At 45.3% G+C, this 24,659-nt stretch overlaps 3 protein-coding genes across 17 annotated transcripts in view; all 3 read right to left on the bottom strand.

Annotated features, from left to right (window-relative positions):
- Positions 1-9,156, bottom strand: part of cadps2 (Ca++-dependent secretion activator 2) — a 95,623-nt gene extending 86,467 nt beyond the window's left edge. For all 15 annotated transcript variants that reach the window (XM_029522070.1, XM_029522067.1, XM_029522078.1 and 12 more), the window contains exon 1: positions 8,570-9,156. In XM_029522070.1, the coding sequence (XP_029377930.1) occupies positions 8,570-8,959 (390 nt within the window). In that variant the 5' untranslated portion in view covers positions 8,960-9,156. The remainder of the gene's footprint in view (positions 1-8,569) is intronic.
- On the bottom strand, positions 9,011-17,252 carry slc13a1 (solute carrier family 13 member 1). The gene is made up of 16 exons (XM_029522357.1): positions 17,148-17,252; positions 16,094-16,222; positions 15,809-15,945; positions 15,549-15,715; positions 15,286-15,325; positions 15,103-15,184; positions 14,533-14,669; positions 14,337-14,456; positions 13,742-13,840; positions 13,181-13,282; positions 12,920-13,011; positions 12,724-12,831; positions 11,814-11,974; positions 11,104-11,241; positions 10,908-11,018; positions 9,011-9,262 (listed from the first exon to the last, which is right to left on the bottom strand). Exons 1-16 carry the CDS (start codon positions 17,250-17,252, stop codon positions 9,011-9,013), a joined length of 1,980 nt encoding a protein of 659 aa, XP_029378217.1.
- Positions 17,253-18,557: 1,305 nt separating this feature from the next.
- iqub (IQ motif and ubiquitin domain containing) lies at positions 18,558-24,529 on the bottom strand. The gene is made up of 12 exons (XM_029522358.1): positions 24,427-24,529; positions 23,275-23,409; positions 22,910-23,077; positions 22,643-22,818; positions 21,452-21,607; positions 20,889-21,099; positions 20,609-20,784; positions 20,231-20,401; positions 19,814-19,990; positions 19,473-19,721; positions 19,202-19,387; positions 18,558-18,818 (listed from the first exon to the last, which is right to left on the bottom strand). Exons 1-12 carry the CDS (start codon positions 24,527-24,529, stop codon positions 18,624-18,626), a joined length of 2,103 nt encoding a protein of 700 aa, XP_029378218.1. The 3' UTR covers positions 18,558-18,623.
- Positions 24,530-24,659: the final 130 nt, after the last annotated feature.

Raw genomic sequence — 24,659 nt, forward strand, 5'->3', positions numbered from 1 at the left:
GGAAAGGCAGGAAGGAAAGGAGGGAAAGGAGGGAAGGAAGGAAAGGCAGGAAGGAAAGGAAGGAAAGGAAGGAAAGGCAGGAAGGAAAGGAGGGAAAGGAGGGAAGGAAGGAAAGGCAGGAAGGAAAGGAGGGAAAGGAGGGGAAGGAAAGGAGGGAAAGGAAGGAAGGAAAGGAGGGAAAGGAAGGAAAGCCAGGAAGGAAAGGAGGGAAAGGAGGGAAAGGAAGGAAGGAAAGGATGTAAAGGCAGGAAAGGAAGGAAGGAAAGGAGGGAAAGGAGGGAAGGAAAGGATGTAAAGGCAGGAAAGGAAGGAAGGAAAGGAGGGAAAGGAGGGAAGGAGGGAGCGACAGAGGAGAAACTGGATGAGATGGAGAGGAGTGATAAAAATAGAACCGGAGAGGCCGTTGGGATCATTGATCATCGGCCTGCAGGAGAAGCTGAAGTCTTTTATTAGATTAACGCGTCCGCAGAGGAGAAGCAATGTGATCTGATTCCAATCACCTCATCGCCAGAAGAAAACGCCGCGGCGTCACCTGAAGAGGCTGATGAGGCGTCCTGACATATTAAAGACCCAAGAGTCACGGCACGGTTTCATGAAGTGACAGGCCTTCGCTGTTGTTGAGCTTTAACGCTGCCGAGTTGAGTTGTGACATAATCAACGTCCCTGTTAGTATGAAAATACCACAATGTGGTTTTTCTGGAAGCTCTGAATGAAAAACTGGGGTTTCAAAGGACTAGTCTTTATGGCTCGTCTCCTAGAGTGTGATTCATTAAACTGAAAAAGCAATGTGACTATCAGGGAATGACCGTGAAGTCAGCTTGTATTGAAGTCTATGGGAAAAAGACCCCACTTCTTCTTGATTTATTAGCTCCATCGGTGTATGAATGTGTGTGTGAGAGGATGATTTGTATTGTGAGCCAGAAAGACTTCAGCACATTCCATTTAATACCAACAACTGAAAGCACAAGTCCTACAAAGAGGGTTTGTGGTGTTGAGTTGTGTGTTGCTTGTGCTCACTGTCAGGTCGGTGGACTAAATAGTGGCATGTTTTACTTTTGTGAATCAGCTGCGGTTCAGGGGACCTCAGTAACTTTCTTGTATTTTCACACTAAACTAAAGTGTCCTTCAGAGTTATACAGCTTTAAGAATCAGAGGAATGGAGGAACACGATGGAAGGGTCACAAAAGTCCCCAGGAAAAGTTACGACTGAGATATCAATATATAACTAATCTAAACTAAATCTTTTTAAAAAGAAAAAAGCTTCAAGGATGAGAATGTTTTTTAACTTAAAAAGAAAGGAGTAAGTTCAATAGGAACTCTATTTGTCCAGCACGATGCACACAACTCAAAATGACTTCTGATTGTTAAAAAGCACAGCAAAGTGTGAAATTTTTGATCTAATCCGAAATGACATTGATCGAAACAACAAAACAGAAGAGGAATGGGAAAATGAAAAGAGACGGCTCTGGTGGAGAGGAAATAAGTCAGAGTCGCAGAAAAAGCATTGATCACACGAGGAGCATTATGAGAGATTTCTGCTGCTGAGACGAGATCAGAAGGTGAAAAAAGAAGATGTCTGATGTACCAGACGCGACAGAAGGAACTTTCTAGTCACATGCAAATGTGGTTCTCTCTAGATTTTCATCACAACAGTCCTTAAAGCATCGAGGACATCAACACCTCTCAGCGTTCATGAGGATTATTTTCAGTTTATGGTTGCAGCTCCTGTCAAAAGGAGAAAACAAACATCTTCAACAGGGCACAGCTCAAAGCGAAAGGTCAGATTCTGCATGTGCTGATGTTGTGTTCTCTCAAACCCCAGCGATGCCATTTTCCAATGGAGCGCTCAAAGCTCCCGCCCGAGTCGGAATATTTAAAGGGAAATAAAGATTATTATCATTATTACTGTTGTTGGTGTGGACGGCCCCTAAATTAGAGTGCGCTGCTTCACCGTTGGCATCTTGGCAGAGCTTGACTCTACACAATCTACACAACTTCAAATGTGCAAAACTTTCCCCTCTTATTAAATGTTAAGTTTACAACAAGTTGTGTTGCTCCAGTCCATAGAGAACAAACACCAGGGGAACAACAAGCGGAGTGCAGACGTACAGAGGTATCGGAGGATTCGACGATGTGGGCAGCTGTTACCTCACATTACACACTGCATTTGTGTGTTTGTGTGCGAGCCGTTATCAGCTGAGAGCAGAGACGCTGTGGGGGAGAATCAGCCATGACAAACCTGGAAGACGGTTTCTGTCAACAATCAAAGTGAAGTCTCAGCCGTCACATTCTCACATTTCTCTCCCTCTTTAATCGTATAAACGACAGACTGTGTTTTGGGTCAGTACAGCTGGAGGACTACGGCTGTCTTAAAGGGACATTTCAACTCGACAGGTTTTAGAAACAATCTCAGCGCTCCGATTAGCCTAGCTTAGCATAAAGCTGTGTCCAAGTTCAGGCAGCCCGTCAGCTGAGCTGCCCCCTTTTCAATGGCTCTTTCAAATGGGACCTTCTTTTCCACGCTAACAAAGGACCCGACAGGTTGACCCTTTAAGGACGAACATGTCCCATGATGCATTGCCACATCTTTAGATGGAACCGACAGCCTAAAGAAATCCTACTTGTGGAAGCTGTGTCAGGGCACTCAGCGTTAGCTTTGTTTATTCTTTACAGAAACTTTTCAGTAGTAATTTTGCAGGTGTGTTGGTACAGAGGCCAGAAAACAAAAACCTGATAATGGGCACGTAACGCCAAAGTTCCTGTGTGTCCCTGCTGCCCTGTAAAAGATACAAGCAAATCAAAAGCTAGAGATGATGAAAGACGAGTGTGAGAAGGTCGTGAGCAGGAAACACAGATCCAGAAAAAGCATCAAGTGACAGAAGGGTGACAAACCAGGAACAGAAACAGACGGAAATAAATAACACTCAGCTCAGGAGCCTGATGTCTCCAAGTTAAATGGACTCAGGGCGGGGGGTGTTTGTTTTCGTGGAAACTCGACAAGCTTCTGTAAATCTGAGCTTAGTAAACCTCCAGCAGTTTACAGAAGTATAAAGAAAAAGATAAACGCCCTCGTCTACGCGAGGCAGCGAACCTGAACCTCGTCAGATTAAGGGACAGCTCTCCCTTCCTTCCTTCATTAGTATGGACAGTTTAGCACACGGCTCTGCATGGAGAGCATTTAAATAATCACTGTTTCCGCGGGTGATCATTATATTTTCACTGTGGAGGGATCAAAGGGCTGGCTGCTACAAAGACCTTCAAACTAACGCAGAAAAAGCTTTCAACGGCTCAGGAGAGAACAAACGAGAAGCTTTGAGGAACCCTAAAAACCCTAAAAATAATAGAAAGTGACTCTTTGCTGAGTTCCTACTTTTCCCGCCACAAACCAACACGTTTTTATTCAACAGCAGAAGAAAAGAATTGGAAATGTTAAATCTTAAAGTCATTTCCTACTTGAGTCACCTGCTCAATGTGTTTAACAAAGCTGCCTTCAGAAGAGAGACGGAGGGACGACAGCGTGTCACATCTGACAGGAGCTGCAGGTTTTTATTTTTCTCTGTAATAAGTGAAGAGGAGACGGGGTAGGGAGGTTCATGTGGGACAGTCTGATAATTGACTGACACAGGGAGGTAATTAAAAGGTTTAAAACCGGAGGGAGGAATCCAAATAGAAGCGACTTCGGTCTGAAGGGTTCGGCTATGAAAAGAAAATTGATTCCTTTCTACAAAAGGCATCATTTTCAGAGCCACACACAGATCTGCAGTCTCTACAGCTCATGACAGCACAAAAGGAACAATAGAAACAGGCAGGAGTGTGTGGGCCGACGCTCACTAACGCCACAAATCATCAGTGAAACGACTGATTTTAATACCAATACATTTTCTACCAACATTACACACAGCAGAAACATTTTGGGTGTATATATATATATATATTTAAAACAATAGCAGCGGCCCTGCTGGTCCTGCTGAAAGGCAGAAATATAAATAAAGAAAATCACAAAAGGTTCAGTTTACTGAATCTGTACGACTTTATCTGAACAACAGACAACAGCGAAACCACAAAAAACACATCGGCAGAATCCACATTAATCCATCAGACCACAGAAAAGGAAGTAGATCCCAAAAATGGAGAGTGAAACCAGTGATTGGAGAAGTCAGATTGTATTGAAGTCTATGGGAAAATGTCCCTCCTCCTGTTTTCCTGATGAGTCTTCAACACAACTTGATGTTCATTTTTTAAAAGATGCTCCATTTAGAGGGAAAGGGGAGGAGTTAGGGGCGGGGCTACTGTGTACCACCCAATCAGAATAGATTACAGAGCAGGTCAGATCCGCATTCTCCAAATATGAGTTGTTGTTTTTTGTGGGTTTTTCTTTAATGAAAATTCAAGATGTGCAGCTTACAAATCAATCAGTGAGATCACAGCTTGGCCTCTGTCCGTCACCTTGTTACACCTTAGCACCAATTCACTATTTCAGTCAGAAAGAAGAAAATTGGCAACAGTCACCAAAATAGTTTATTTCTGTTCGCTGCTTCCAAAACAGACTTTACAGTTGATTCTAAGACCAGCGGCTCTGGATCTCAGGACCAGGATGGGATCTCAGGGGAAGCATCAAAAACAAACGCAGATCTAAACGACAAAGCCGGAAGCCAGAAAACCCAACACGGACGGACGAGAGGTCCCAGGAGCCTTTGTGTGGGGACGACAGAGCAGGTCGCTGTCTCAGCAAATGAGCAGCAGTGAAGACACCTCTGGGACTTCATTAGTCACCAGAAGCAGCGAGCGGAACGGCTACGCCACACTGGGGACGTGATGCGAGTCGCTCCACCTGTCAATACGTGTTTTTTCACGGCGACTCACGGCTCTCATCAGACTCCTGAGGAATGTAGAGCGTTCGAGGCAGCGTGGAGTGAAAGCTGAAGCTACTGTTTGGATGCAGAAGGAGCACTTGGTATTGGATTGTTACTAGATCTCCAGATTTTAGGTTAAAAAAATAAAAAAAATAAAATATATATATCTTCTTGTGGGTTAGGGTTAAAATCTTTCAAAATAAAACACTGAAAGAGTAAAATACAGATCTTTAAACATTCAACAAAAAGTCTTTACTGCTGTTGCTGCATTTTAAATGAGTTTTCTGCAGCTATAAAAACAACACACACCCTGCTCATTCTTAAGCGCTGCTATAAAGAGACATATTCCCTCACTGACAGAATAAACACAAAGTTAAAGATTATGACGCTGTAAATAAACTCGTTCACTTTCTTTTCCAGAAGCTGCAGACAATAATCACAACACAGAAGAAAACAAAACAGCCCTCAACTCTCTCCATCTTTCCTGCCAGATGTTTCCTGGTCATGACTCCTGACAATCTGTGCAGTTTCTCTTCTCACCACAGACACAAACACTGAGATTTGAGAGTAAAACGCACAGAAACTGACCCACACAGCTCCGTTTGTGTCGATTCTGCTCTGCGCTGTTTGTTTTATTGGGCTGACAGCGTCTCTCTTGGACTTCACAAAAAAAAGCCATCTCTCAGCGTTGCAGTTGCTACTTAGCTCACATTAATATTCACCGTTAGAGGTGCATTTCTCTGTAAAGCTGTCATTTGTATGTTTCCATATATTCACTGTGTTTTTATCCATTTCTCCATCACAATGAATGAGTCTTTGTTGAGTGACAGAAGTAGTTAGCTGAGCTGATTCACACTTTAGTGTGTTAAAAGCTGCACAGTACTATATATATTAAACTATACTGACTGTAAGATGATTGATCCTCACTCAGTGACACTAAAAGCTAAACGATCAGCAGAGTAAATATTCTACCTGTTAAGCTCTCTCTTCCTGTGGATCGATGACTTAAACGATTTCTGTTCTTCTCCTAATTGGTGAAGCATCGATTTATATTCTTTTGGAAGCTGTCTGACTGCAGGGAGATGTTTTTCTCTCACCCAAATCTCCAACCAATTAGTGTCAACTGTAGAAAAAACCCTGAGAGTGACTCTACTGTACACTCCTGCGGCGTAATGCTGACTGCAGAGTTTGAACGGACCGAGGGCCATGTTTGGCCCCGGGGCCTGGAGGACTCGCTGTCTAAGGCTCATCTCCGAGCTCCCGCAGAGCTCAGAGTCCTGCTGAGACATCCTTTCACATCTCTGAGAGGAAGAAGAGGAGGAGGAGAGGTTACATAACCCTCTGAGAGGAGCTCCATCTCAGGGAATGTGACAGGCAAAGGAGAGATGACAAAGGAGGATGGAAGTCGCCTTCAGCTATTCTGTGGCCAAAAAAAAAAAAAAAAAAAAAAAATGCACCAACAACCCGACATGAAAAAAAAACCAAACAAAAAACACACAAGCATCCCCATCAGCAGACGTGGCCCCTTACAGCAGAAAAGCAGGAGGAGATGGTGTTCATCTTGTTTGTGTAATAAACAGCTGCCAGGATGTTGGTTGTGTGCAGGGAGGAATGCGTGGGTCTCCATTTGAGGGGGGGGCTCTGCTGCAGTGCCTTCCCTGCTCAGCCTGTCAGGCGAGCTTGGCAACAGGACAAAAACAGAAACGCCAGGGAAGACTGGAGGCTTCCTCCGTCTGAGAGCCGAAAAAACAAAAAAACAACAACAAGAACAGGTGGGAGTTTCCTCGTTATGCCATGAAGCATAAACTATTTCACATAAAAAGAAAAAAGGAATAAATGCACAAATATGAGCTCATTACAATAAATCGGTACCCCATCTCTGGCTACTTGGGCTTTGCAAATCAGATTTTTCTACGATTGAAATCAGAAAACCCTGAAGGCAGCAGATCGTTCAGAGTCCACAAGGTCAGAGGCTGCAACAGCGTCTGGGTTTCTCTCCTCTGGTCAAAAACGGAACATAAATATGGAAGCTCTGCAGGTTTTGTGAGGTGACCGCAGCAGCAGCAGCTCTGAAGCCAGTGAAGGAGATAAACCTTCTTAGCTCCAGGCTGCCGTCCGGCTGTGCTGCCTCCCTGCAGCTTCCAGCCAAAACTCCTCCAGATCTGCAGAGCTCAAAGGAGAAGAGGAGGAAAACCACAAACCTCCATCTGTCTTTGGATCATCAAGGAGCGAATCCGCTGGTTTCAAGAAGCCAGATTGTGCTGAAATCTATTGGAAAATGTCCCTACCTGCTGACAGGAAGCTGTAAAAGATGATTCAGTCCAATAAAACTATGCAAACAAGGAAAGACTAGATGTTGCACGTCTGGTTACTCTACTTCAAGTTTCTGACAGACTTTAGTCAGTATGATTCATATCAGTGCCACAACACAGACACACACACACACACACACACACACACACACACACACACACACACACACACACAGACACACACGTCCTTTATCAACCGAAAATGAATGTGAATGAGCTGATTTTTCATCATTACTGAGCCGAACTCCTGATCAGATAAAGATAGAAACTTCAGATCAGCTGTAGAACGACACAAACACATGAGAGGAACTTTTCTTTGGTTATTCTGCTGTACACTGTTTTTATCTGGTAAATAAAAAATAACAAATAAATCAATGTTTGTAGTTTGTTCTTGTTTCTCTGAGCTACTATCCTCGAATATGGAGACCAGAGACTGAACTGAGCCACAGATAGAATCAGCTGATTCTGAACATGAGGAGACTTTGGGATGTTTTTAAAAGCAGGAAAAGCCTGAATGTGGCTCTGAAGGGTCACAGGAGGATTAAAATCTGTGTGTTTTTCCTGTCGTCTCTTTCAGACTTTCAGAAAATGTCTTCCAGGAGGTGAGGCCCTGAGGTCTGAGCAGCAAAGCCGCTGACGGCTGAGCTGGTGCGTGGGCTGGTGCTAAGCATCAGTCTGCATCATTACCTCCACCTCCGGAGCAGCAGGAAACGCGGGCTGTTCTCAGATAAACCCACTCCTGCCGACGAACCTTCACCCCCAGCTTTGCTCCAGGTCAACGAAGAACTGAGGAGTCAATCAGTCCGCAGGGCGGGAGCCAGAGGGATTCAAACCGGCAACCCAGCACACACAGATGGGCCTGATGCCGAGCCCAGCAGAGTGAAGAGCTGCTTCCACTTGACTGAGAGACCGCAGATCAATACTGGACCCTCCAGACTTGTAATGAACTGGCACTGACAACTTGTGAATCAGAAGGACTTCCAGCGTGGTGTGAAATTTAAGAACACACATCAGAGCTCGAGAGGTGGCCGATTTCTGCTGCTGTCTCATTAATGTGACGCGGATTTAACAGCCCCAACTCACACTAGTGCACAAATAAACTCCCACTCCTGCTTCTCTCAGAGCAGGTTTGTCACATGTGCTGAAGGAATATGGAAATGAAACAGCGTGGGGGGGTTCTTTAGTCTGCTGGCTCACAGCTCCACAAACCTCCAGCCTCTGTTTGTCAAACAGGATATTCAAACACAGGCTGTACACAAACACAACTTTCATAAAAAGAAAGGTGTGTAGACACCAAAAGGTGGGGGGCCCATGGGAGCTGCATGAATGGAAGCCTGGCTTCAGGTCCCTTTACCATGTCCCCCCTGATCTCACGTTTAAGGAAGGGGGGGCACTCAGACTCACCTTCTGCTGCCGCCGGGCCATGTCGGTGGGCTGCTTGGCGTTGAACGGGTAGGCGATGCAGCGGAGGACGAAGACGTAGATCTGCAGTTTGATCTTCCTCTCCTCTTCCTCCCTCCGGATCCGCTCCCGCTCCTTCCGCTCCTTCCTCTCCTCCTCCTCCTCCTCCTCCTCCTCCTCTTCTCCTCCTCCACCTGTAGCGGTGCGTCCCCTCGCACCTTTCCCGGAGCCGGCTCCAGGTGCGGCGGACTGTCTGTGCCGGCCGCCGCCGCCTGCTGCTTCTCCTGCCCGGCCGCTGCCGCTCCGTTGTGCAGCCGGTTTCCTCGGAGCCTCCTGGGCAACTTCTGGGTCGGACTCCCCGCCGGTGTCGTCGCTGGAGGACGGGTCCAGCATGCTTCCCGGTCCTGGGGGAGAAACACCTGTTAGAGCCGGAGTGAGTTTGTTTTAGTCGACGTGGCGGAGCCCGTCACCCTGCCGGCGGTGGGCGGTGTGTTCGGAGACTACACCCGGGCGGAGGAGGAGGAGGGGCGGGGGGGTTGTTGTCGCGTGAGCCTCAGCTGGATGGATGTGTCGGAACGGCGAGGCGCGCACGCCGCACTCCCGCGAGCCTCGACTGGTGCTGCGCGCTCCCGAGCACAGGTGAGCCACCTGTAGCCGGATGCAGAGATGGGCGGAGTCCGGCACGGAGGTCTCACTCTGCTCGGGAATCAGAATCAGGATTTAGGAGTTTAAACAAGTTCTGAGGACTGTCCTGAAGAGAACACATTCATCATCAATCAATCAGGAAGATGTCCCTAACTGGACCTGTGAGGAAAATAACAATCTGCAATCATCAATCAAGACAAAATCATCCCTCATTAGTCCCTCAGATGAGAAATGTGACCAAAAACATCAGAAAAAGTCAGAAGAGGTGAAAGTAAAATGGAATTCGGCCAACAGATTTTAAACAGCGACAACAACAATGAAACCTCTGAGCTGGAATGAGTTATTATAAATTATCTGATGACGAGTTAATCTTTGACCAGATTTGATTTTCTTTCAACAAGAGGTGCCTTTTTTTATTTTACCTGACCAGCTCTGAAAAAGTCTACAGTGAAGATTACCCATGAGCACCTGGGGCAGTTTTTAAACCAGCGGTGTGATGCCTCTTCTGTACAAACAATCTTTGGAGAGGAAACAGGTAGAGCAGTCAGCAGGGACAGGAAGCTTTTCAACAGAAATGGGCAAATTAGCTCATTTAAATGACACACTGAATACAAATAAAAGTTACTGCATTTTCGTGGCTTAGTTAATATTGAGCTGGAGTTTTAAAGCAACATAAAGTTCTGAGTGTATATAAATACTGAATTTATTTATTGGTTTGTTATTGAATCGACTGAAGGAGTTCAGGGATGCTGTGGCCACTAGAGGTCAGTGATTCTGAGGTGAATTTTTATACTAATCAGTTAAAGTAGAGCTTTAAATAGACAATTAGAATGTGTTTAACAAAGCAACAAATCCACAAAGAAACGGCAAATATCTGGAAACACAACTGGTGTGTGACGCTGTAGCTGCAGTGGAAGAACAGCTGAATGTTTTATTTTCAGTTTGGTCCAGTTGTTCAGGCCGGTTAGTTTCTGCTTTGCTGCAGACACTCATGCCACCGGCCAGTAATTATCCTGTACCGCTGAACAAAGACAGCAGATCTGGGACATCACTGTCAGACGTGTGCATCCGTTAAAACTTTACTTACAAACAGAAAAGAACACCAACAGAGAGGTTTGACAGTTTCACAGCTTTAATAAACCACAAAAAATAATAATAATTAAAAAAGGAATTAAGTCAACAGCTTTAGAACATTTTCTATCGTAACTCAAGCAAATGGTCACTCAGTAGTTTTATAAGATGACCGTCGATCACTTATCAATCATATAAATATACAAACTTCAGTTTGTGTATTTACATCATTTAGGCTTCGCCATAGCCCTCACAAATATAATGTTTTCAAATTTCAAAAATGTTCCTAAAACAGCTGAGAACTGCAGCCTTCATCAAATATCAGCCAAGAAGGCGGACAGCAGGTTAATCATCACGCTGTATTCGATGTTTTCCTTTCTTCCAGAAGCAGAACTGCAGCTGTTAGATGTGATGTTTGTGTGGACCCTGAATTGGACCCTGGTGGGCCCCTGAACCCGAGCAGCTGCTATGCATGTTGGTTTCCAAGTAATGAGCTAATAATTGGTGTTATTGTTTGGTGGGGGGGTGGCAGCGGCAGCAAATCCACCTCACATTTGCTCAGGATTAAAATCTCAGCCTGCTAAAAACCACGTCAGGGTTCTGTGGCGTTAAAACCAGGCAGGACCGGTGCCCAGTCCGGATATGTGTCCAGAGAGAACAGTGGAACTCCCCATGTCGCCACGGCGAACAGGACGGCGAGGACGCCAATAACATTAACGCCAAGCCCCGCCTTCACCTGCAGTGACGGTGTTCAGTTTGAATTTGTGTGCGTTGTTGAGTAAATTATAACAAACTTGTGTGTTTGTTCTGCAGCAACTCACCATGTCCATGACGCTGATGTGTCCGTAAGCAAACACGACGGCGTTGGGCGGGTTGGACACTGGCAGGAGGAAAGAGAAGGACGTGCACAGCGTGGTGGGGATCAGGACGTACAGCGGGTTGACGTGAATGGCCTCGGCCTGAAGAGACGGATCACACAAACATGAACTTTTCATTGAAAGCAGTTAAACGAGCTACATTTCTGTCTGCCCCTAATTATGGAGGAAAGCTGGATCTGAGAGCTGAAAAGGTTACAACCTCTGCTCCGACAGACAGCAGTTATGATGTCGGGTCACTTTGGTTTCAAATGCTCTCAATAGACTGAGCCCCAGAGAAATATGGAGCAGCTTCCTCCTATTTCACTGGGACTTTTGAAAAGCTTGACCTTCCATATTCATCAGGCACGGGCTTTTAATAAATAGGAGAAGGTATGATATGATGTATATTACTAATATATGACGGAAATTATCTGTGTATCTGCTTTTGGTTTATTTTCATACTTTTGTTATAGAGATTCCAGCTGCTGTCTAAAGAATTAAAAGTGTTGATCTCCATAAGAAGGAATATTTCCCAGGGAAGTTTTTCATCTTCCCTTTTCTCTTCTCATCAGGAAAACGTTTACTGAGCTGATAAATCAGGGAGAAGGAGGGACATTTTCCCATAGACCTCAGTACAGTCTGACTAATTTTGAATGCCAGCTTAAGGCTCCTACCAGAGGAGAGAGGATGGGGAGGAAGATGGTGATGGTGGCGACGTTGCTGGCCACCTCTGTTACCGTGGTGACGATGATGCAGGCGACGGCGACCGTGGCGAGGACCGGCAGATCACCCAGAGGTGTCAGCAGCTCGGCAACCCACAAAGACAGGCCTGATGCTTGCAGAAACAAAAACACATTTCAGGATAGCTGACGGGCCGGTGAGTTGGCTTTAATGTGTGTGTTTACGGTTTCAGCCGATGACGAAGCGGCACATTTCCTCTCTGATCTAGAAGAATCTGTTTTGAAGCGCCGGTCTCTTGGGGAGATTTATGCCTCCATACACATTTCAGATTTTGATTGTGCAGCTCGCAGGCTGCCCAGATCATCCACTCAACTGAGCACACACTGTCAACACTTTTCACCGGACCTGTGATTGATAGTCCCAGTGAAACTGCCTCCGCTCTGATCTCTGTGTTATGCTGAATTTTTAAAACGTCTCTTCGCCACAAACAGCTGAGGCAGGATGACCTGGGCATCAATCTCCCCGACTCAGCAGTCTGGCTCTGTTTGTTTTTCATTTTCTGTGACTCGACTACGACACTGAGGGTGTCTTTGGTGATGCCTTCTGTGGCTTTCTGTTCGACATGACATTGTGGTCTATTTTCCTCTAAATGGGGCCGTCGTTTCCACAAATTAACGTCATGTTTTAATAAGGAAGACTTCACACATGAAAAAGGTTTTGGTGTTTAATAGTTTTTCCACAGATGAGAAAAATGCTTGAACGGTTGAATAACGTCAGAATAATGTTTCTGATGAGTGAGCTGCTTCAAAGTTTATGTTTCGCAGGGGGACAGAGCAGCTCTCTCACCTCCTCATCTAACAAAGTGAAAATGCCAAACAAATCCCAGTGGAGCCGATAATTCGCAGATGTGGTTTACCTGTGTGCCCTCAGCAAGAGCGAAACCTCCTCCGACAAGCAGAGCCACTTTCCACGGCATCGAGGCCTGGAACTCCCCCCATGAGATCATGGTCTCTGATGCAGAGACAAAAGACAGAGGCATAATTAGAAACCAATGAATAATTAACCTGCAGAGCTCGAGTGTCATTTCTCACGTAGTTACCGTATTTTCTGGAGGGGCCGTGAGCAGGAACGATGAAGAGGAGGAGACCCAGCAGCAGAGCCACGGTGGCATCAGTGATGAAGCCGGAGTGACTGCTCAACAAAACCAGAAACACTGAGCTAAATATTCAGCCATTCCAAAAGAATCAGTCTGGTGTTGGTTTATATTTAACGGCCTCGGGCCCCCATTTCCTGGTGAAAATATAAATCCATAGAAACAACCATCACAGGAACAGGAAGTGAATTAAAGAGCGTGACTCACTCAGGGAAGAGAGACGACCAGCCTGGCATGAACCCTGGAGATCTGGTCAGCCACAGCAACACCAGCACCAGGAAGAGCACCGCTGTGAAGACCTCCTGTGGTCTGGGGGGGCATGAATTCAATGAAAGAGTGAATAAATGAACGTTTATTTGAATCCCAGTCACAGTAAAAATTTATAAAATGGGTTAATGCATTAGTAAATCTATTAATGAACAAATTAATTTTCCAGTTATCATCACAGCATTTCATTGAACAAATAAATAATATGACTGAATGAACAATGAATGGTTTAGGAAACAAATGGATGAACTAACTATGATAAATGAATTAAAATTAAAACACTTCACTGAAAAAAATAAACAAATGTTTCCAGGAAATAATGAGTGAACATGAGAGACGGAATTGATGAATGGATGAATGAATTAAAACATAATGGAATAAAGAAATGAATGAGTAAATTAGGGGAAGGAACAGGATGACTGGAACACATTAATAGGTGAATGATTAACTGAACTGTCTGACTGAATGAATGAATGAATGAATGAATGAATGAATAATCACCTTATGGGCCCCAGTGAGTTGTACTCGTCTTCTATGACTTTTCTTGCTGCTCTCTCTTTCTCAGACTTTTGTCCTTCACATCGCCACAGGTACCTGAAGCTGTGTGTGCAGACAGATTACATTACTGACAGGTGACAGGAAAAGATTGACTGTGATTGGTTAAAATCACACTGAGAGCACACAGCGCTGAGGAGCTGATGGGGAGATTATTGAGCATGAGCGAAGGGCGGCGGCGCTCATCATTAACCTGCCTGACACCCTCGCTCTGCTAATGCTAACATTAGCATCACACTCATTTCTCATTGTGAGAAAATCTGAAAATGTTTATCAGACACAGAGTTTATGTTTCATTCTTCTGCTTTAAGCTGACATTTAGATTCAGGTGAGCTGCAAGAACTAAACCTTTACTTCTTGGTCAACACTGGAAACGTCACAAAAGCAGATTTAAGTTAATTTCAGTCATGTTTGACTGAACACACAGAGGCGACATTTGAAAGTGTAAACAGTCATCTTAATGAATTAATGAAGATGACAACGTATGAAGCACGACACACACAGATGAGTTGGGATAAAGTACAGATGTACTGAGACTCACTCTGAGCCAATGAAGAGCCAGTACAGCCACATCCACGTCAGCAGCAGCATCATAACGCTGACGGGCAGGCACATCAGGAGCCAGTTCCCGAAGTTAATGCAGTTGCAGTTTGGGTAAATCCTGACGGTGAACACATTGGTTTGTTTGAGATGGAAGAGAAGAGCCTTTTTTCCTGAAATGCCAACAAACCACTCACTGGTTGAGATACTCTGAGAAGATGAGGTTGGGTGTCGTTCCCGGCAGCGTGGTGATGCCTCCGATGTTGGAGGAGTAGGCCATGCCGATGCACATGGCTTTACACATCATGAGGTCCGCTTTGCTCCTGCTGGGTGCCTGCAAGGCAACGCAGAGGGATACATGAGCCTGCCAAGGCTGCAGCAGGTGTCAAACTCAATTAGTCAATCAGTTTGTAATTTGGTTGTTGACAGGTGTTTTTTTTTTTTTTTTTAAGCAAAAGAAACCATATTTGTGGGAGAAGGTGGAGCTGTAGTGGTAACTTCTTTTTTTTTTTTTCAGCAGGCTGGGCCATAAACATATTTGTGAGAGGTTTGATGTAGAGAGTTTCTGCACAAACTGGATAAACCTGTAACAGGCTACGTGAACATTTTTAAATCCACTTTGTTCTCCACTGTCTTCGTTTCACTTTGAGTCATTGGCAGCAGTAGTAGCTGTGGCAGTAGATGCAGTGACAGCAGGACCCATTAAACCAGTAACAGCAGCAGTAACAGGAGCTGCAGAGTGTCAGTCTGATTGATGGTTTCTGTACCTGAGCTGCAGCAGGCTGTGACTCCGGCTGTATCTGAACACGAGTGAAGCTTTCCTCAGGACCATCTGCACTCATCCTGCCACTGAGACAGAGACTTAGTGTGGTCACGAGAACCTAGACCACCCAGAACCCGGAGAAACTTTAAACGTACAACAATAAACATTAAAAAACACAATTACGTACCTCGTCATTTCTTTTGTGTTTTCAATATGGCCGTCAGTTTCTGTAAAAGACCCAATGTGAAGACTGAAACCTGCAAGTTTGATTCAGTTTCCTCCCCAAACGTTACATGCTCTCTGAACAAAACATATATCTGCCCCAGACCTTCGTCTGAAACTGGTTGAATTATGACTTTGAGCTGAAGCTATCTGATTAGTAACCAGGATAATGTTGCCGGTGATTTCCCTGATTATTTATTTCTACATTTAGTCTGTAAAACCAGGTACCGTCCAGCTGTAGGTTGTGGTTGTCTTGGCCGGAGCTGACCGCCTCCTCAGCTTTCAGGACCTGCTGGAGAACGGCCTCCACGATGGGCATCACCATCATAACGGCCGAGGTGTTCTGGACCCACATGGAGAGGAAGGCACAGCCGGACATGAAGCCCAGCATCAGCCTGGACACCATGTGGCCATGTGATCAGTGACCTAACTTGTTCAACAGTGTCAGTTCACGTTGTGACCTGTGTGAACTCTAAACAGGCCCTCACCACGCAGGGTTGACTCCCACCATGATGACGAGCCTCAGGGCGACCCTGCGATGGAGACCCCATTTCTGGATGGATGTTGTGAGGCAGATGACGCCCACCAGCAGGAGGTGGAAGTCTTTGAAGAATTCCTTTGCCACCTACAGGAGAGAGTATTACACGTTACGTATAAAGTAAAAGATTAAAAAAAACAGTAAATCCAATAAATTATTGAAAACAAGCCAAGCTGATGAAGGGAGAGCGGCCATGATTATTCTTATTATTGTTATAGCAACGAGCAGAACTCACACTCGAGGACTTCATGATGCCAAACGTGGGGAAGAAGATGGCGGGAAGCATGGCGGTCATGGACGGAGGAATCACCTCGGTAACCCAGTAGGTCGCCATCAGCAGCAACACAAACGCACATTGTGCCTCCTGCACACACACAGATAAGGTTATCCTGGTGTGATTTCAACTGTAGTAGGATAGTTTTGGTCATAAAGGTTTTGCAACTTCCATGCATCCATCAGCCAGAACATTATGACCACTTGATCCTGGATTTCTGGATTCTTCCAGACCTCTGAAGCTGAGCTGCAGCATGTGGACCAAGACCTTAGCAGCAGAGCCATTAAGTCCTGGATGTTCTGAGGTGGACTTGTTGGTCCAGCTCATCTCGCAGATGCTGGACTGGACTGAGATCTGAGGATGTTGGAGCCAAGTGGATACCTTGGAATGGTTGTTGTTCCTCATAAGTCCATGGAAGAAGAACTGAACCAGGTTTAGGTCTGCGTTACATGTAAAAGCAGCACCCACGTGAATGGAGGACTTGAGGTTTCCCAGCAGCTGTCCAAAGAATCAGACTGTCTCCACTCGCCAGTCTTCTTCCCATAATGCATCCTGGTGACCTAAATTCTGATCCATCAGACCAGACCAGCTTCTTCTTTTGCTCCATCATCTTGCTGTGATGCTCAAATGTCCATTACCTGCTAATTTTACTCTAATTATTTTAATTTCTTCTTGTTCTATTTTTAGGACAGTTTTTTTTTAACAATTAATTCCATTTGAAATCTATTTTATTCTATTTCATTGTCCGCTTTCTTACTTAATTAGTCTTAGATGTATAGAAAGTCCTGCACAAATAAAGTTTTAATAATTCATAGTGTGCACTAAATTAAGCAAGCAGCTAATTGAGGCTGAACAGAGAGCTGGAGCCGTCTGGGTTCAGGTCATGAGGGTTGAGAGATGAATATTTTGGTGCGTTCTTCTATCTCTTCAGCTCAGCTCATAAATTTCACAGAAGCTGTTTTATTATTGTTGTTATAGCGGCTGCTCTTTGCACTGGTCTGGTCTGGGGACTCACCTTTGTCCCGACAACAACAGGAAGAGGAGCCAGCAGCAGCGGCGTGAGGACAATCAGGGCGATGCTGCGAAAGTCCCACAAACCTCTGCTCAACCTCTGCAGCATTTTCTGTGTTTCTTCTCTCTGGAGCTGCTCACTCACAGCAGAAGCATTTGGGTCTCTGTGATCAGAATCATACAGACAACAGTCCTGACCTCTGACTGACCTGACTGGAGCTTCCGCTCACTGAAGCTGGAAGTTGCAGATTTTGTGTTTATATCGACCATCGTTTTATAGATCAAGACACCTCATTAATTTCTGATTTTCTCTGCCGCAACACAGATGTGAGATTATAATCTGACACTGACTGTGATGTTGGCGCTCTCAAGGGACGATAGTGGATTTCTCACTTTATTTAATGTTTGTACTAACGTATATTATTTAAAGTACTATGAAAATAAAACATATTGCACATCATCGAAAATGTGAAACACACAAAATGACACCTGCTACAACGAACGAAAAAGGATGGAGAGAAAATTTTAAGAGGCTGTCAAGTGCTGAGTTCATCATCAGGAAAAATCCATTATCTAACATGAGCATTCTGTAAATGTAGATTTGTTCTGAACATGCACGAGCACGAGACATTTGATCGCAAACAGAATTAACTCCAACTTACCTGGCTGCCACCTCTGCGTGTCTACATACATCACCGTTATTAGAAGCTCCTTTAATGAGCCTGGCTGCTCGCTGCACGTCAGAGGAAGAGAGACATTATTTTCTTTCCCTCTTCACAGAAACAGAGTGAAGAGGGTGACCATGAGTTTCTCAAAGTAAAGGTGACCTTTAACACCTTATCTTAAAGTTCCCACAGGGCCCGTTAAACAGTTGCTAACTCAATTTGTAACCTTTGACCTCAGGCTAAAGCTTTAGATTATTAAAAGGTGAGGGTTTTACTTTCAATGAAAAACACCAGAGAGGGCAAAAGATGGGCTAAGCTGGAAATTTTTCATCTTTACATACTCCACAACACAAATGTGAATCCAGACTTTTAAAGCCCTTACAACTGTTCCTCACATTAGGTTATGTATGTAGATATCATTTGTAAATGTTTGACGTGACGGTGGACTAATAACATCTGATCTCCTCACCTTCCTCTGTTGTAAGTGTAACTGCTCTACTTATTTTTGGACAGCCTTCTTCAGTTCACTCCTTTTTTACAAACTGATGAAAAAACTTTTTCTTAATCTGTTTGATTATATTTGATATGATATTAACTTTAGATTTTCAACTTTATAGTTTTTTTTTTTTTTTGGATTGTTGTAAAAAGGTGTTAGGTCTGTACCTCAAATTTCAGAATAAAAGCATCAAAGAAAATGTATTAATATGACAGGAAATTTGAGGCCTTTATTTTCAGTTTGAGACGGAATGTTTTAGGATGTAACAGACAGTCTGAGGATCGAGGAAACAATGCACCACAGGGTGTTCCTCAACGAGCTAATGAGCTGAGGCCGCCCTGCTGCCAGCGGCATGTTTAATCATCATGGTGATGGGTCTGGAGAAGAGCTGATTGGTCAGGCCGCTAGCTGGTTGAGAATCCAGGTACTCAGCCATGACAGGAATCTGACTGAAGTGGCGTCGAGCCAGCATGTGTTTGTGCTCGATGCTGCGGATGAATGTCGCCTCGTAGGCCTGACCCCACACACACACACACACACACACACACACACACACACACACACACACACACACACACACACACACACACACACACACACACACACACACACACACACACACACACACACACACACAAAAAGGGAGACCCAATTTGAGTAACAGCTGGAGTCAAACAGACATGCAGCTCCATAAACCATTTGACCAAAGAGCCAGAGGCCAAGTTGGTGTCACAATAAAGGTAAAGGATAAATTAGGATCCTTCATTTTAAAGAAAGGATAACCAGAACCATCTTTTTTTTGGTCCTGTTTTAACACAAAAAGCCACGAAGCAGCATTAAATTAGCTACTGCAGCAGACATCAAAAATACAAGAATATATTTTGAAGTTTTACAAACCTTGTGGACATCTTCCACCTCCAGATGAGCCGACGTCTCGTCTTTGGAGAGGAGGATGCAGTTCCAGGGGCTCCAGTGCCTTTTTCGTTCCCAACGGACGAACACCAGGTTGTAAAGGTCACTGCTGGCACGGAAGGCAGAGCGGGACGCCCAGACGACCTCCACCAGGTAACGCACATCCTCCACCTGAGAAGACAAATACGTGGGAGTCAGGGCTGAGGTCTCACAGGAAACAATTAGCATCCCCCTGAATCGTCTCGCAGCAGGTCACCTGCAGCAGGAAGGGGATCTTAGCATCCTCACTGAGCTGCTGCTCTTCGCCTCTCAGTCTCTTCAAGATGTTCTTGTAGCAGGAGAAGTCGTCCCGGGTTCTAGCTATGTTGTCGAGTCTGGTGCAGTCCTGGCACTGACCACTCAGACGGGCGCCGGCGGGTGGACAGAAGCTGGCAGAGGGCAAGTGACGCTGACAGCTGCGACAGAGGAACATGCCGTTCTTCAGCTGGGAGGAATTCTGGGGAACCTGGGAAGGATTTTAGGATAGATGGAGATTTATATCCAACTTGAATCCAAATTTAAATCCATGATGTCAGACCAGCAGGGCTCCCTGCTCACCTTGAGCAGTTTGGCCACCTCAGGATTAAATGCTGGTGTTTTGATGTACTGGAGGAGCAGAGTGGAGATTCTCTTCCTCAGGCCCTCCAGATTGGACGCCTTCACTCTCCTACTCATCAGGTCCGCTTCCCTGTCAATCAAATCCACGATGTCCCGCGTCAGCTGACACTCATGCTCCTGCACATTTAAGACACAGAGAATAACAGGAATGTTCAGGTGCGTATGGAGCAAATCTTTTATTTTGATTATTTTGTTGTATTTTCAACTGTTAGTTGTTCCTACAGAAATAAATGTCTGTGTAGCTTCCTTTCAAACTGAAGTTTAGTTATAACTTAATTTCCTCTTCCTCTCATTCTTCTGACATCATCTGACGTTGATCTGACAGGCCTTCAGATAGTGTGTGCATTTGTTTGGTACCTTGACGGTGTGTTTGAGTGTCATCAGGACGTGCAGCCTCTGCTCCTGGCTGACTGCAGGCAGGTTGACATTGTTGTACAGATCTTTCAGCTCTCTGGCTCTGATGGTGTGTTGACTGTCCATCTCAATCAGCCGACCATCTGCTGCTCGCCACCGATGAGGAGCCGCAGACTGAGACAAATGGAGGGATACTGTTAGTACGACCGGCTGTAGCCGCCCTGTTACTGCTGCAACAGCTGCCATGATTGCTCCTTTTCCTGGTTCACCTCTCCTGAACTGGTGTCATCACACCTCCTACTTCTGCAAGTCCTCCCTACTCCCCCAGAATATTGTAATGTGTACAGAAATTATCATTTTGATGAAAATATGTCAGCCAACCTTGTCAAGGAAGTTCCTGATTGTTTTATCATAGTTGTTGCTCTGCACGGCAATGCGATGGCGTCCGATGGCGGCGATGAGCTCAGTCTCCTGCTCCAGCAGCGAGCAGAGAGCAGCCTTCCTCTCAGCTCCTCTCAGAGACGAATTGATCTGCTCCTCTTCCTCACGCCTCCACTCTTAGACAGACACACACACACACACACACACACACAGGTTTAACTTGTTTCATCAACATCCCTGATACCTGACCAACCATGAGAGCCCTCCCCCTCCAGCCTACTCTCCAGGGCGTGGTACAGCAGATTGAAGTCTTCCCTCCTCTGTGGGCTCAGCCAGCGTTGGCGGCGGTCTCTCAGCTGCTCCTCCTTTTCCTCCCTCCTCTTCCTCTCCTGCAGCTCCAACCAAGCCAGCCGCCGGTCCCGCTCCCTCCTCATCTGGTTCACGGCCTGCAGGGCCAGCCAGCGTCGAGCAAACGACTGCAAACAGATCACCTGTAAAGGCGTATCGTTGTCAAAATCAGCGTTGATGCAATCTATTTTACATCAGCATTAATTTCTTCTTCAGTTTGAGCTACAGCAGCTGTTCTGTTGGATCAGACAATCAGTGCTCATTGACCCCTGACTCTGTGGTCCAGTGGTTTTCCTTCTTTGGACCACATCTGGTTGGTCCTGTCCTCTGCAGACCAGACATCACAGTTTTTTTGGCAGATACTGTGATTCCCTTACGAGTTACAACAAACTTACGACCTTTTGCTATGAACGCAATTTCTATGATATTTCAAATCAGCAGTCCTTCGATGTGACGCAGTACAATCATGCATGTGCACACTCAGCGTTCACCTACAGCTCTCAGCCTCCTGCTGTGGTACTCTTTGGCAGTGACATAATTGCTGGGGATGACCATTTTGTCGCTCATACAGGAGACGTAGCAGCCGATGCCGGTCATCTGGGTGGAGACGTCGACCGGACACTGCTGGGTCTGAGGCTTCAGCTCCACTGTCTGACAGAGACACAGAAACAGTGGATTTTAGAAAAGAGAAACAGAGATCCTGGACAATCTGGACTAACAGATCTGACCACAGACTGTCTGTTTGCCATTTGGCCTTTGCAGTCTTCAGAGTCTCCGAAGGGTGACGCCTTTGTGGACAGAAACCGATGGTCGGACTTCAAAGGGGGTCGGACACTGTGCCGTTATACTACAGGCGACAAACTGACTGTGGCCTGACTCACTTCAAGTCAAACACTTTAAACTGTGACAACTGTTGACGATGCTGCAACAAAAAAAATCAAGTGAAGAAGAAAAACAGAAGGAGGATCGTCAGGCCGGCATGCTGCTACTCCATGATGTGTGCACAGTGTTTACCAGACCGAGGGGTCAACGCACCACAGTGACAACAACATGAAAGAGACATACACACAGGTCTCAGTTTTAAAGTGGTGTGTTTGTAATGAGCCAAACCACCATCACTATCACTTGTTAGTGAGGTGTGTGTGTCTGACAGAGTCATATCTGTGTGTCATACTTGCAGCGAGATGAAGGTGAATGAGTCATATGTTCCCTCCATCTGATAGTAAACTGAGAACGAGACGTCATTAAAGCAAACTACACTTTGACAACAAAAACACGCAAAGACGCACACCTCTCTGAGGCTGAAAGATTTTCACAATGCAGTCTCACAACATCACATTCATTATAAAGAAATCATGTTTATTCGGTTTTATGAGGCTTTTTTCCATTTATTAATGAATGCTCATTTTCCTCTGTTTGCCCTCTGAAAGAACACAATGTTTGTCGGAGCTGGAGACAAACGATGACAATTTGTGACATTCATCTTGTGGTTCAAGAAGCTCATTCATGTTCCTTCGCTCTCAGAAATGAAAACTTTTCATTTTCAAGTGTCACATTTTGTCTTAGTGCTGGATGCAGAAGCTGTTCTATAGTAAATAGCAACCTTTAAGAAATCCTGCTCCAAACTGCAAACTCCAAACTTTTTTTGTGTCTTTCTATGTTAATGTCTATTGCTGATTTTTGTACCTGTGTGTCCCGACTGAAGACAACCGCTCCTCTGTCAGGTCTCCTCTTGGGTCGGGTCTGGGTGGCAGCATGGTGATATTCGGCGCCCGTCTCTCGGTGTCTGTAGCCGCCAAGGAAGGCCTTCTGCTGGCGGGGACGCTCGATCTCCACCACCACCTCCTGGAAGGCTTCGTCATCTGGATGTCAGAGAGACGACGACGCTGCTAAATGACAATTCATAATCCACACACGGTATGTACAGGACAGCAGTGGGTGGGGTGGTCATACCTGTGTGGACTCGCACAGTGATGACGTCTGGCATGTTGTCCTGTTCTGGTGGACGTAGGGGCCGGAGAGGGTGGGTGCTCGGGTCGGTGGAGCTCATCTCCAGGCGAGTGGAGCTGTGTGGTTGGACACCAAGCGCCATCAGGCTCTGCTGCTCCTCCAACACCCTGCCTGATAAAAAAGTGTCACTCAGAGATGTCACACAGTGGATCTTTTGGATTATTTAAATTGGCCATTTTTGGCCTCTATTAATCAAGGAAAAGCGGAGGGACGTGCAGCAAAGGGCCACCCAAGATGAGACAAAGCCTTCATCGTGTGTGCTGCACCAGCTCAGCTGATGCCAGGTTTGTTACGACAAAGAGAAGTACCGTCCAGAGAGACCTGCAGCACCTCCACAGGAACCCTGAGCTCTGCAGCGAGGTGACGCTTCAGCTCCTGAATGCTGAGACCAATGGCGAATGCCGCCGTCATCACATGACCCTCGGGGACCAGCACCACCTTCACTACGATCATAAACACAGACACACTGTCACGCTTCCTCTGGAGTCATTTCTCTTTGTTCTGAGATTTAATATCAGTCTGTTTTTAGGACCTCCCATTCTGCATCTTTATGAAGGCTTTAGTCCATTTTTAAACAGTTTACATGAAACTTAGACTAATAAACTCTCAGACAGTCACTGAGTTTCTTTTCATAAATCATCCACTTGTTGAGAGTCTGATCGTCACGGTATGTAAATCTTGTGGCAGGTTACCTAGAAACAGCACACAGACGTCTTGAGTGCTTCACTGCCTACGCCTTCATCTGCAGATATTTAAATTATTTGCCAGGTGCAGATTATTCGAGTGTGATATGCATTTTTTTGTTGTGAGATGTTTACATTGAGCCTCAGAGTAACTTGAAACTGACATCTAAAGAAATCTGACAAATGGATTGCTTGTGTGACACACTGTCAACAAATATGAGCCAAACTCTGATCTTGCTGCTTTTATCTTGGAAAAAATATTTATGGAAATGGAAAGGTTATCATATAGAGATCAAGAGAATTGAATTAGTTAAACTGAATTAGGCAGTGGCAGGACAGTGTGATGAGTATATCTACCCACAACAAACTTCCCTTGATTTTGCTCTTCTTTAAATTATTTTCTTCACATATGTTATCCTTATAATAGGCTTGCCATTACATGTCACCTTGGCGGGAAAAGCTTACTCAGGATTCCATATCAATCAATATCAATAATGAGCACAGGTTTCAACAGACTAGAATACTAGATGTCAAAACGTGACAACCAAGCAGATATTCAAGGTTTAAGTGGAAAAAATCAAAAATCAAAATATGCATCTATATCAAGGACCCCAGCATGGAGCGTTACATGCTTGACTCTCACAAACATTACCTGAGACAAGCACACACCAGCGTCCTTTTTAAGATGATGCACCTGTAATATCAGTTCTTAACGTCGGCCATGTCTGGCTTGTTTTGTTTGAAATATTATTCCCATCACAAGTCCAAGCGCCTCACCTGTGGCCGTTGAGTTTCCAACATCTTCTGGTGTCTTACTCTCTTTAGGCTGTGTCATCTCATCAGGCAGATCAGCCTGAGCTCCAGCTTCTTCCACCGTCATCAGCACACCTGGACAGGCCACCACAGAAGACACTGATGAACCGTGATAAAGCTCACACCTGTCAGAAGGTGAGCAGCTGTGACCATCAGAAAATTTAAGTCAGCCTCACAGTGTCTTTTGTGACAAAGAT

The sequence above is a fragment of the Echeneis naucrates genome, chromosome 16 (assembly GCF_900963305.1).
Source record: "Echeneis naucrates chromosome 16, fEcheNa1.1, whole genome shotgun sequence".
NCBI classification, from domain to species: Eukaryota; Metazoa; Chordata; class Actinopteri; order Carangiformes; family Echeneidae; genus Echeneis; species Echeneis naucrates.

Coding starts and splice junctions, on each gene's coding strand:
- slc13a1 (XM_029522357.1), bottom strand. CDS start 17,252: ATGCTGCAGAGGTTGAGCAGAGGTTTGTGGGACTTTCGCAGCATCGCC. Junction 15,946..16,093: donor GCATCATGAAGTCCTCGAGT/GTGAGTTCTGCT, acceptor TCTCTCCTGTAG/GTGGCAAAGGAATTCTTCAA. Junction 13,283..13,741: donor AACTCACTGGGGCCCATAAG/GTGATTATTCAT, acceptor ATGCCCCCCCAG/ACCACAGGAGGTCTTCACAG.
- iqub (XM_029522358.1), bottom strand. CDS start 24,529: ATGACGGTGGAAGAAGCTGGAGCTCAGGCTGATCTGCCTGATGAGATG. Junction 23,410..24,426: donor TGGAAACTCAACGGCCACAG/GTGAGGCGCTTG, acceptor TTATGATCGTAG/TGAAGGTGGTGCTGGTCCCC. Junction 19,388..19,472: donor AGATCCCCTTCCTGCTGCAG/GTGACCTGCTGC, acceptor TTGTCTTCTCAG/GTGGAGGATGTGCGTTACCT.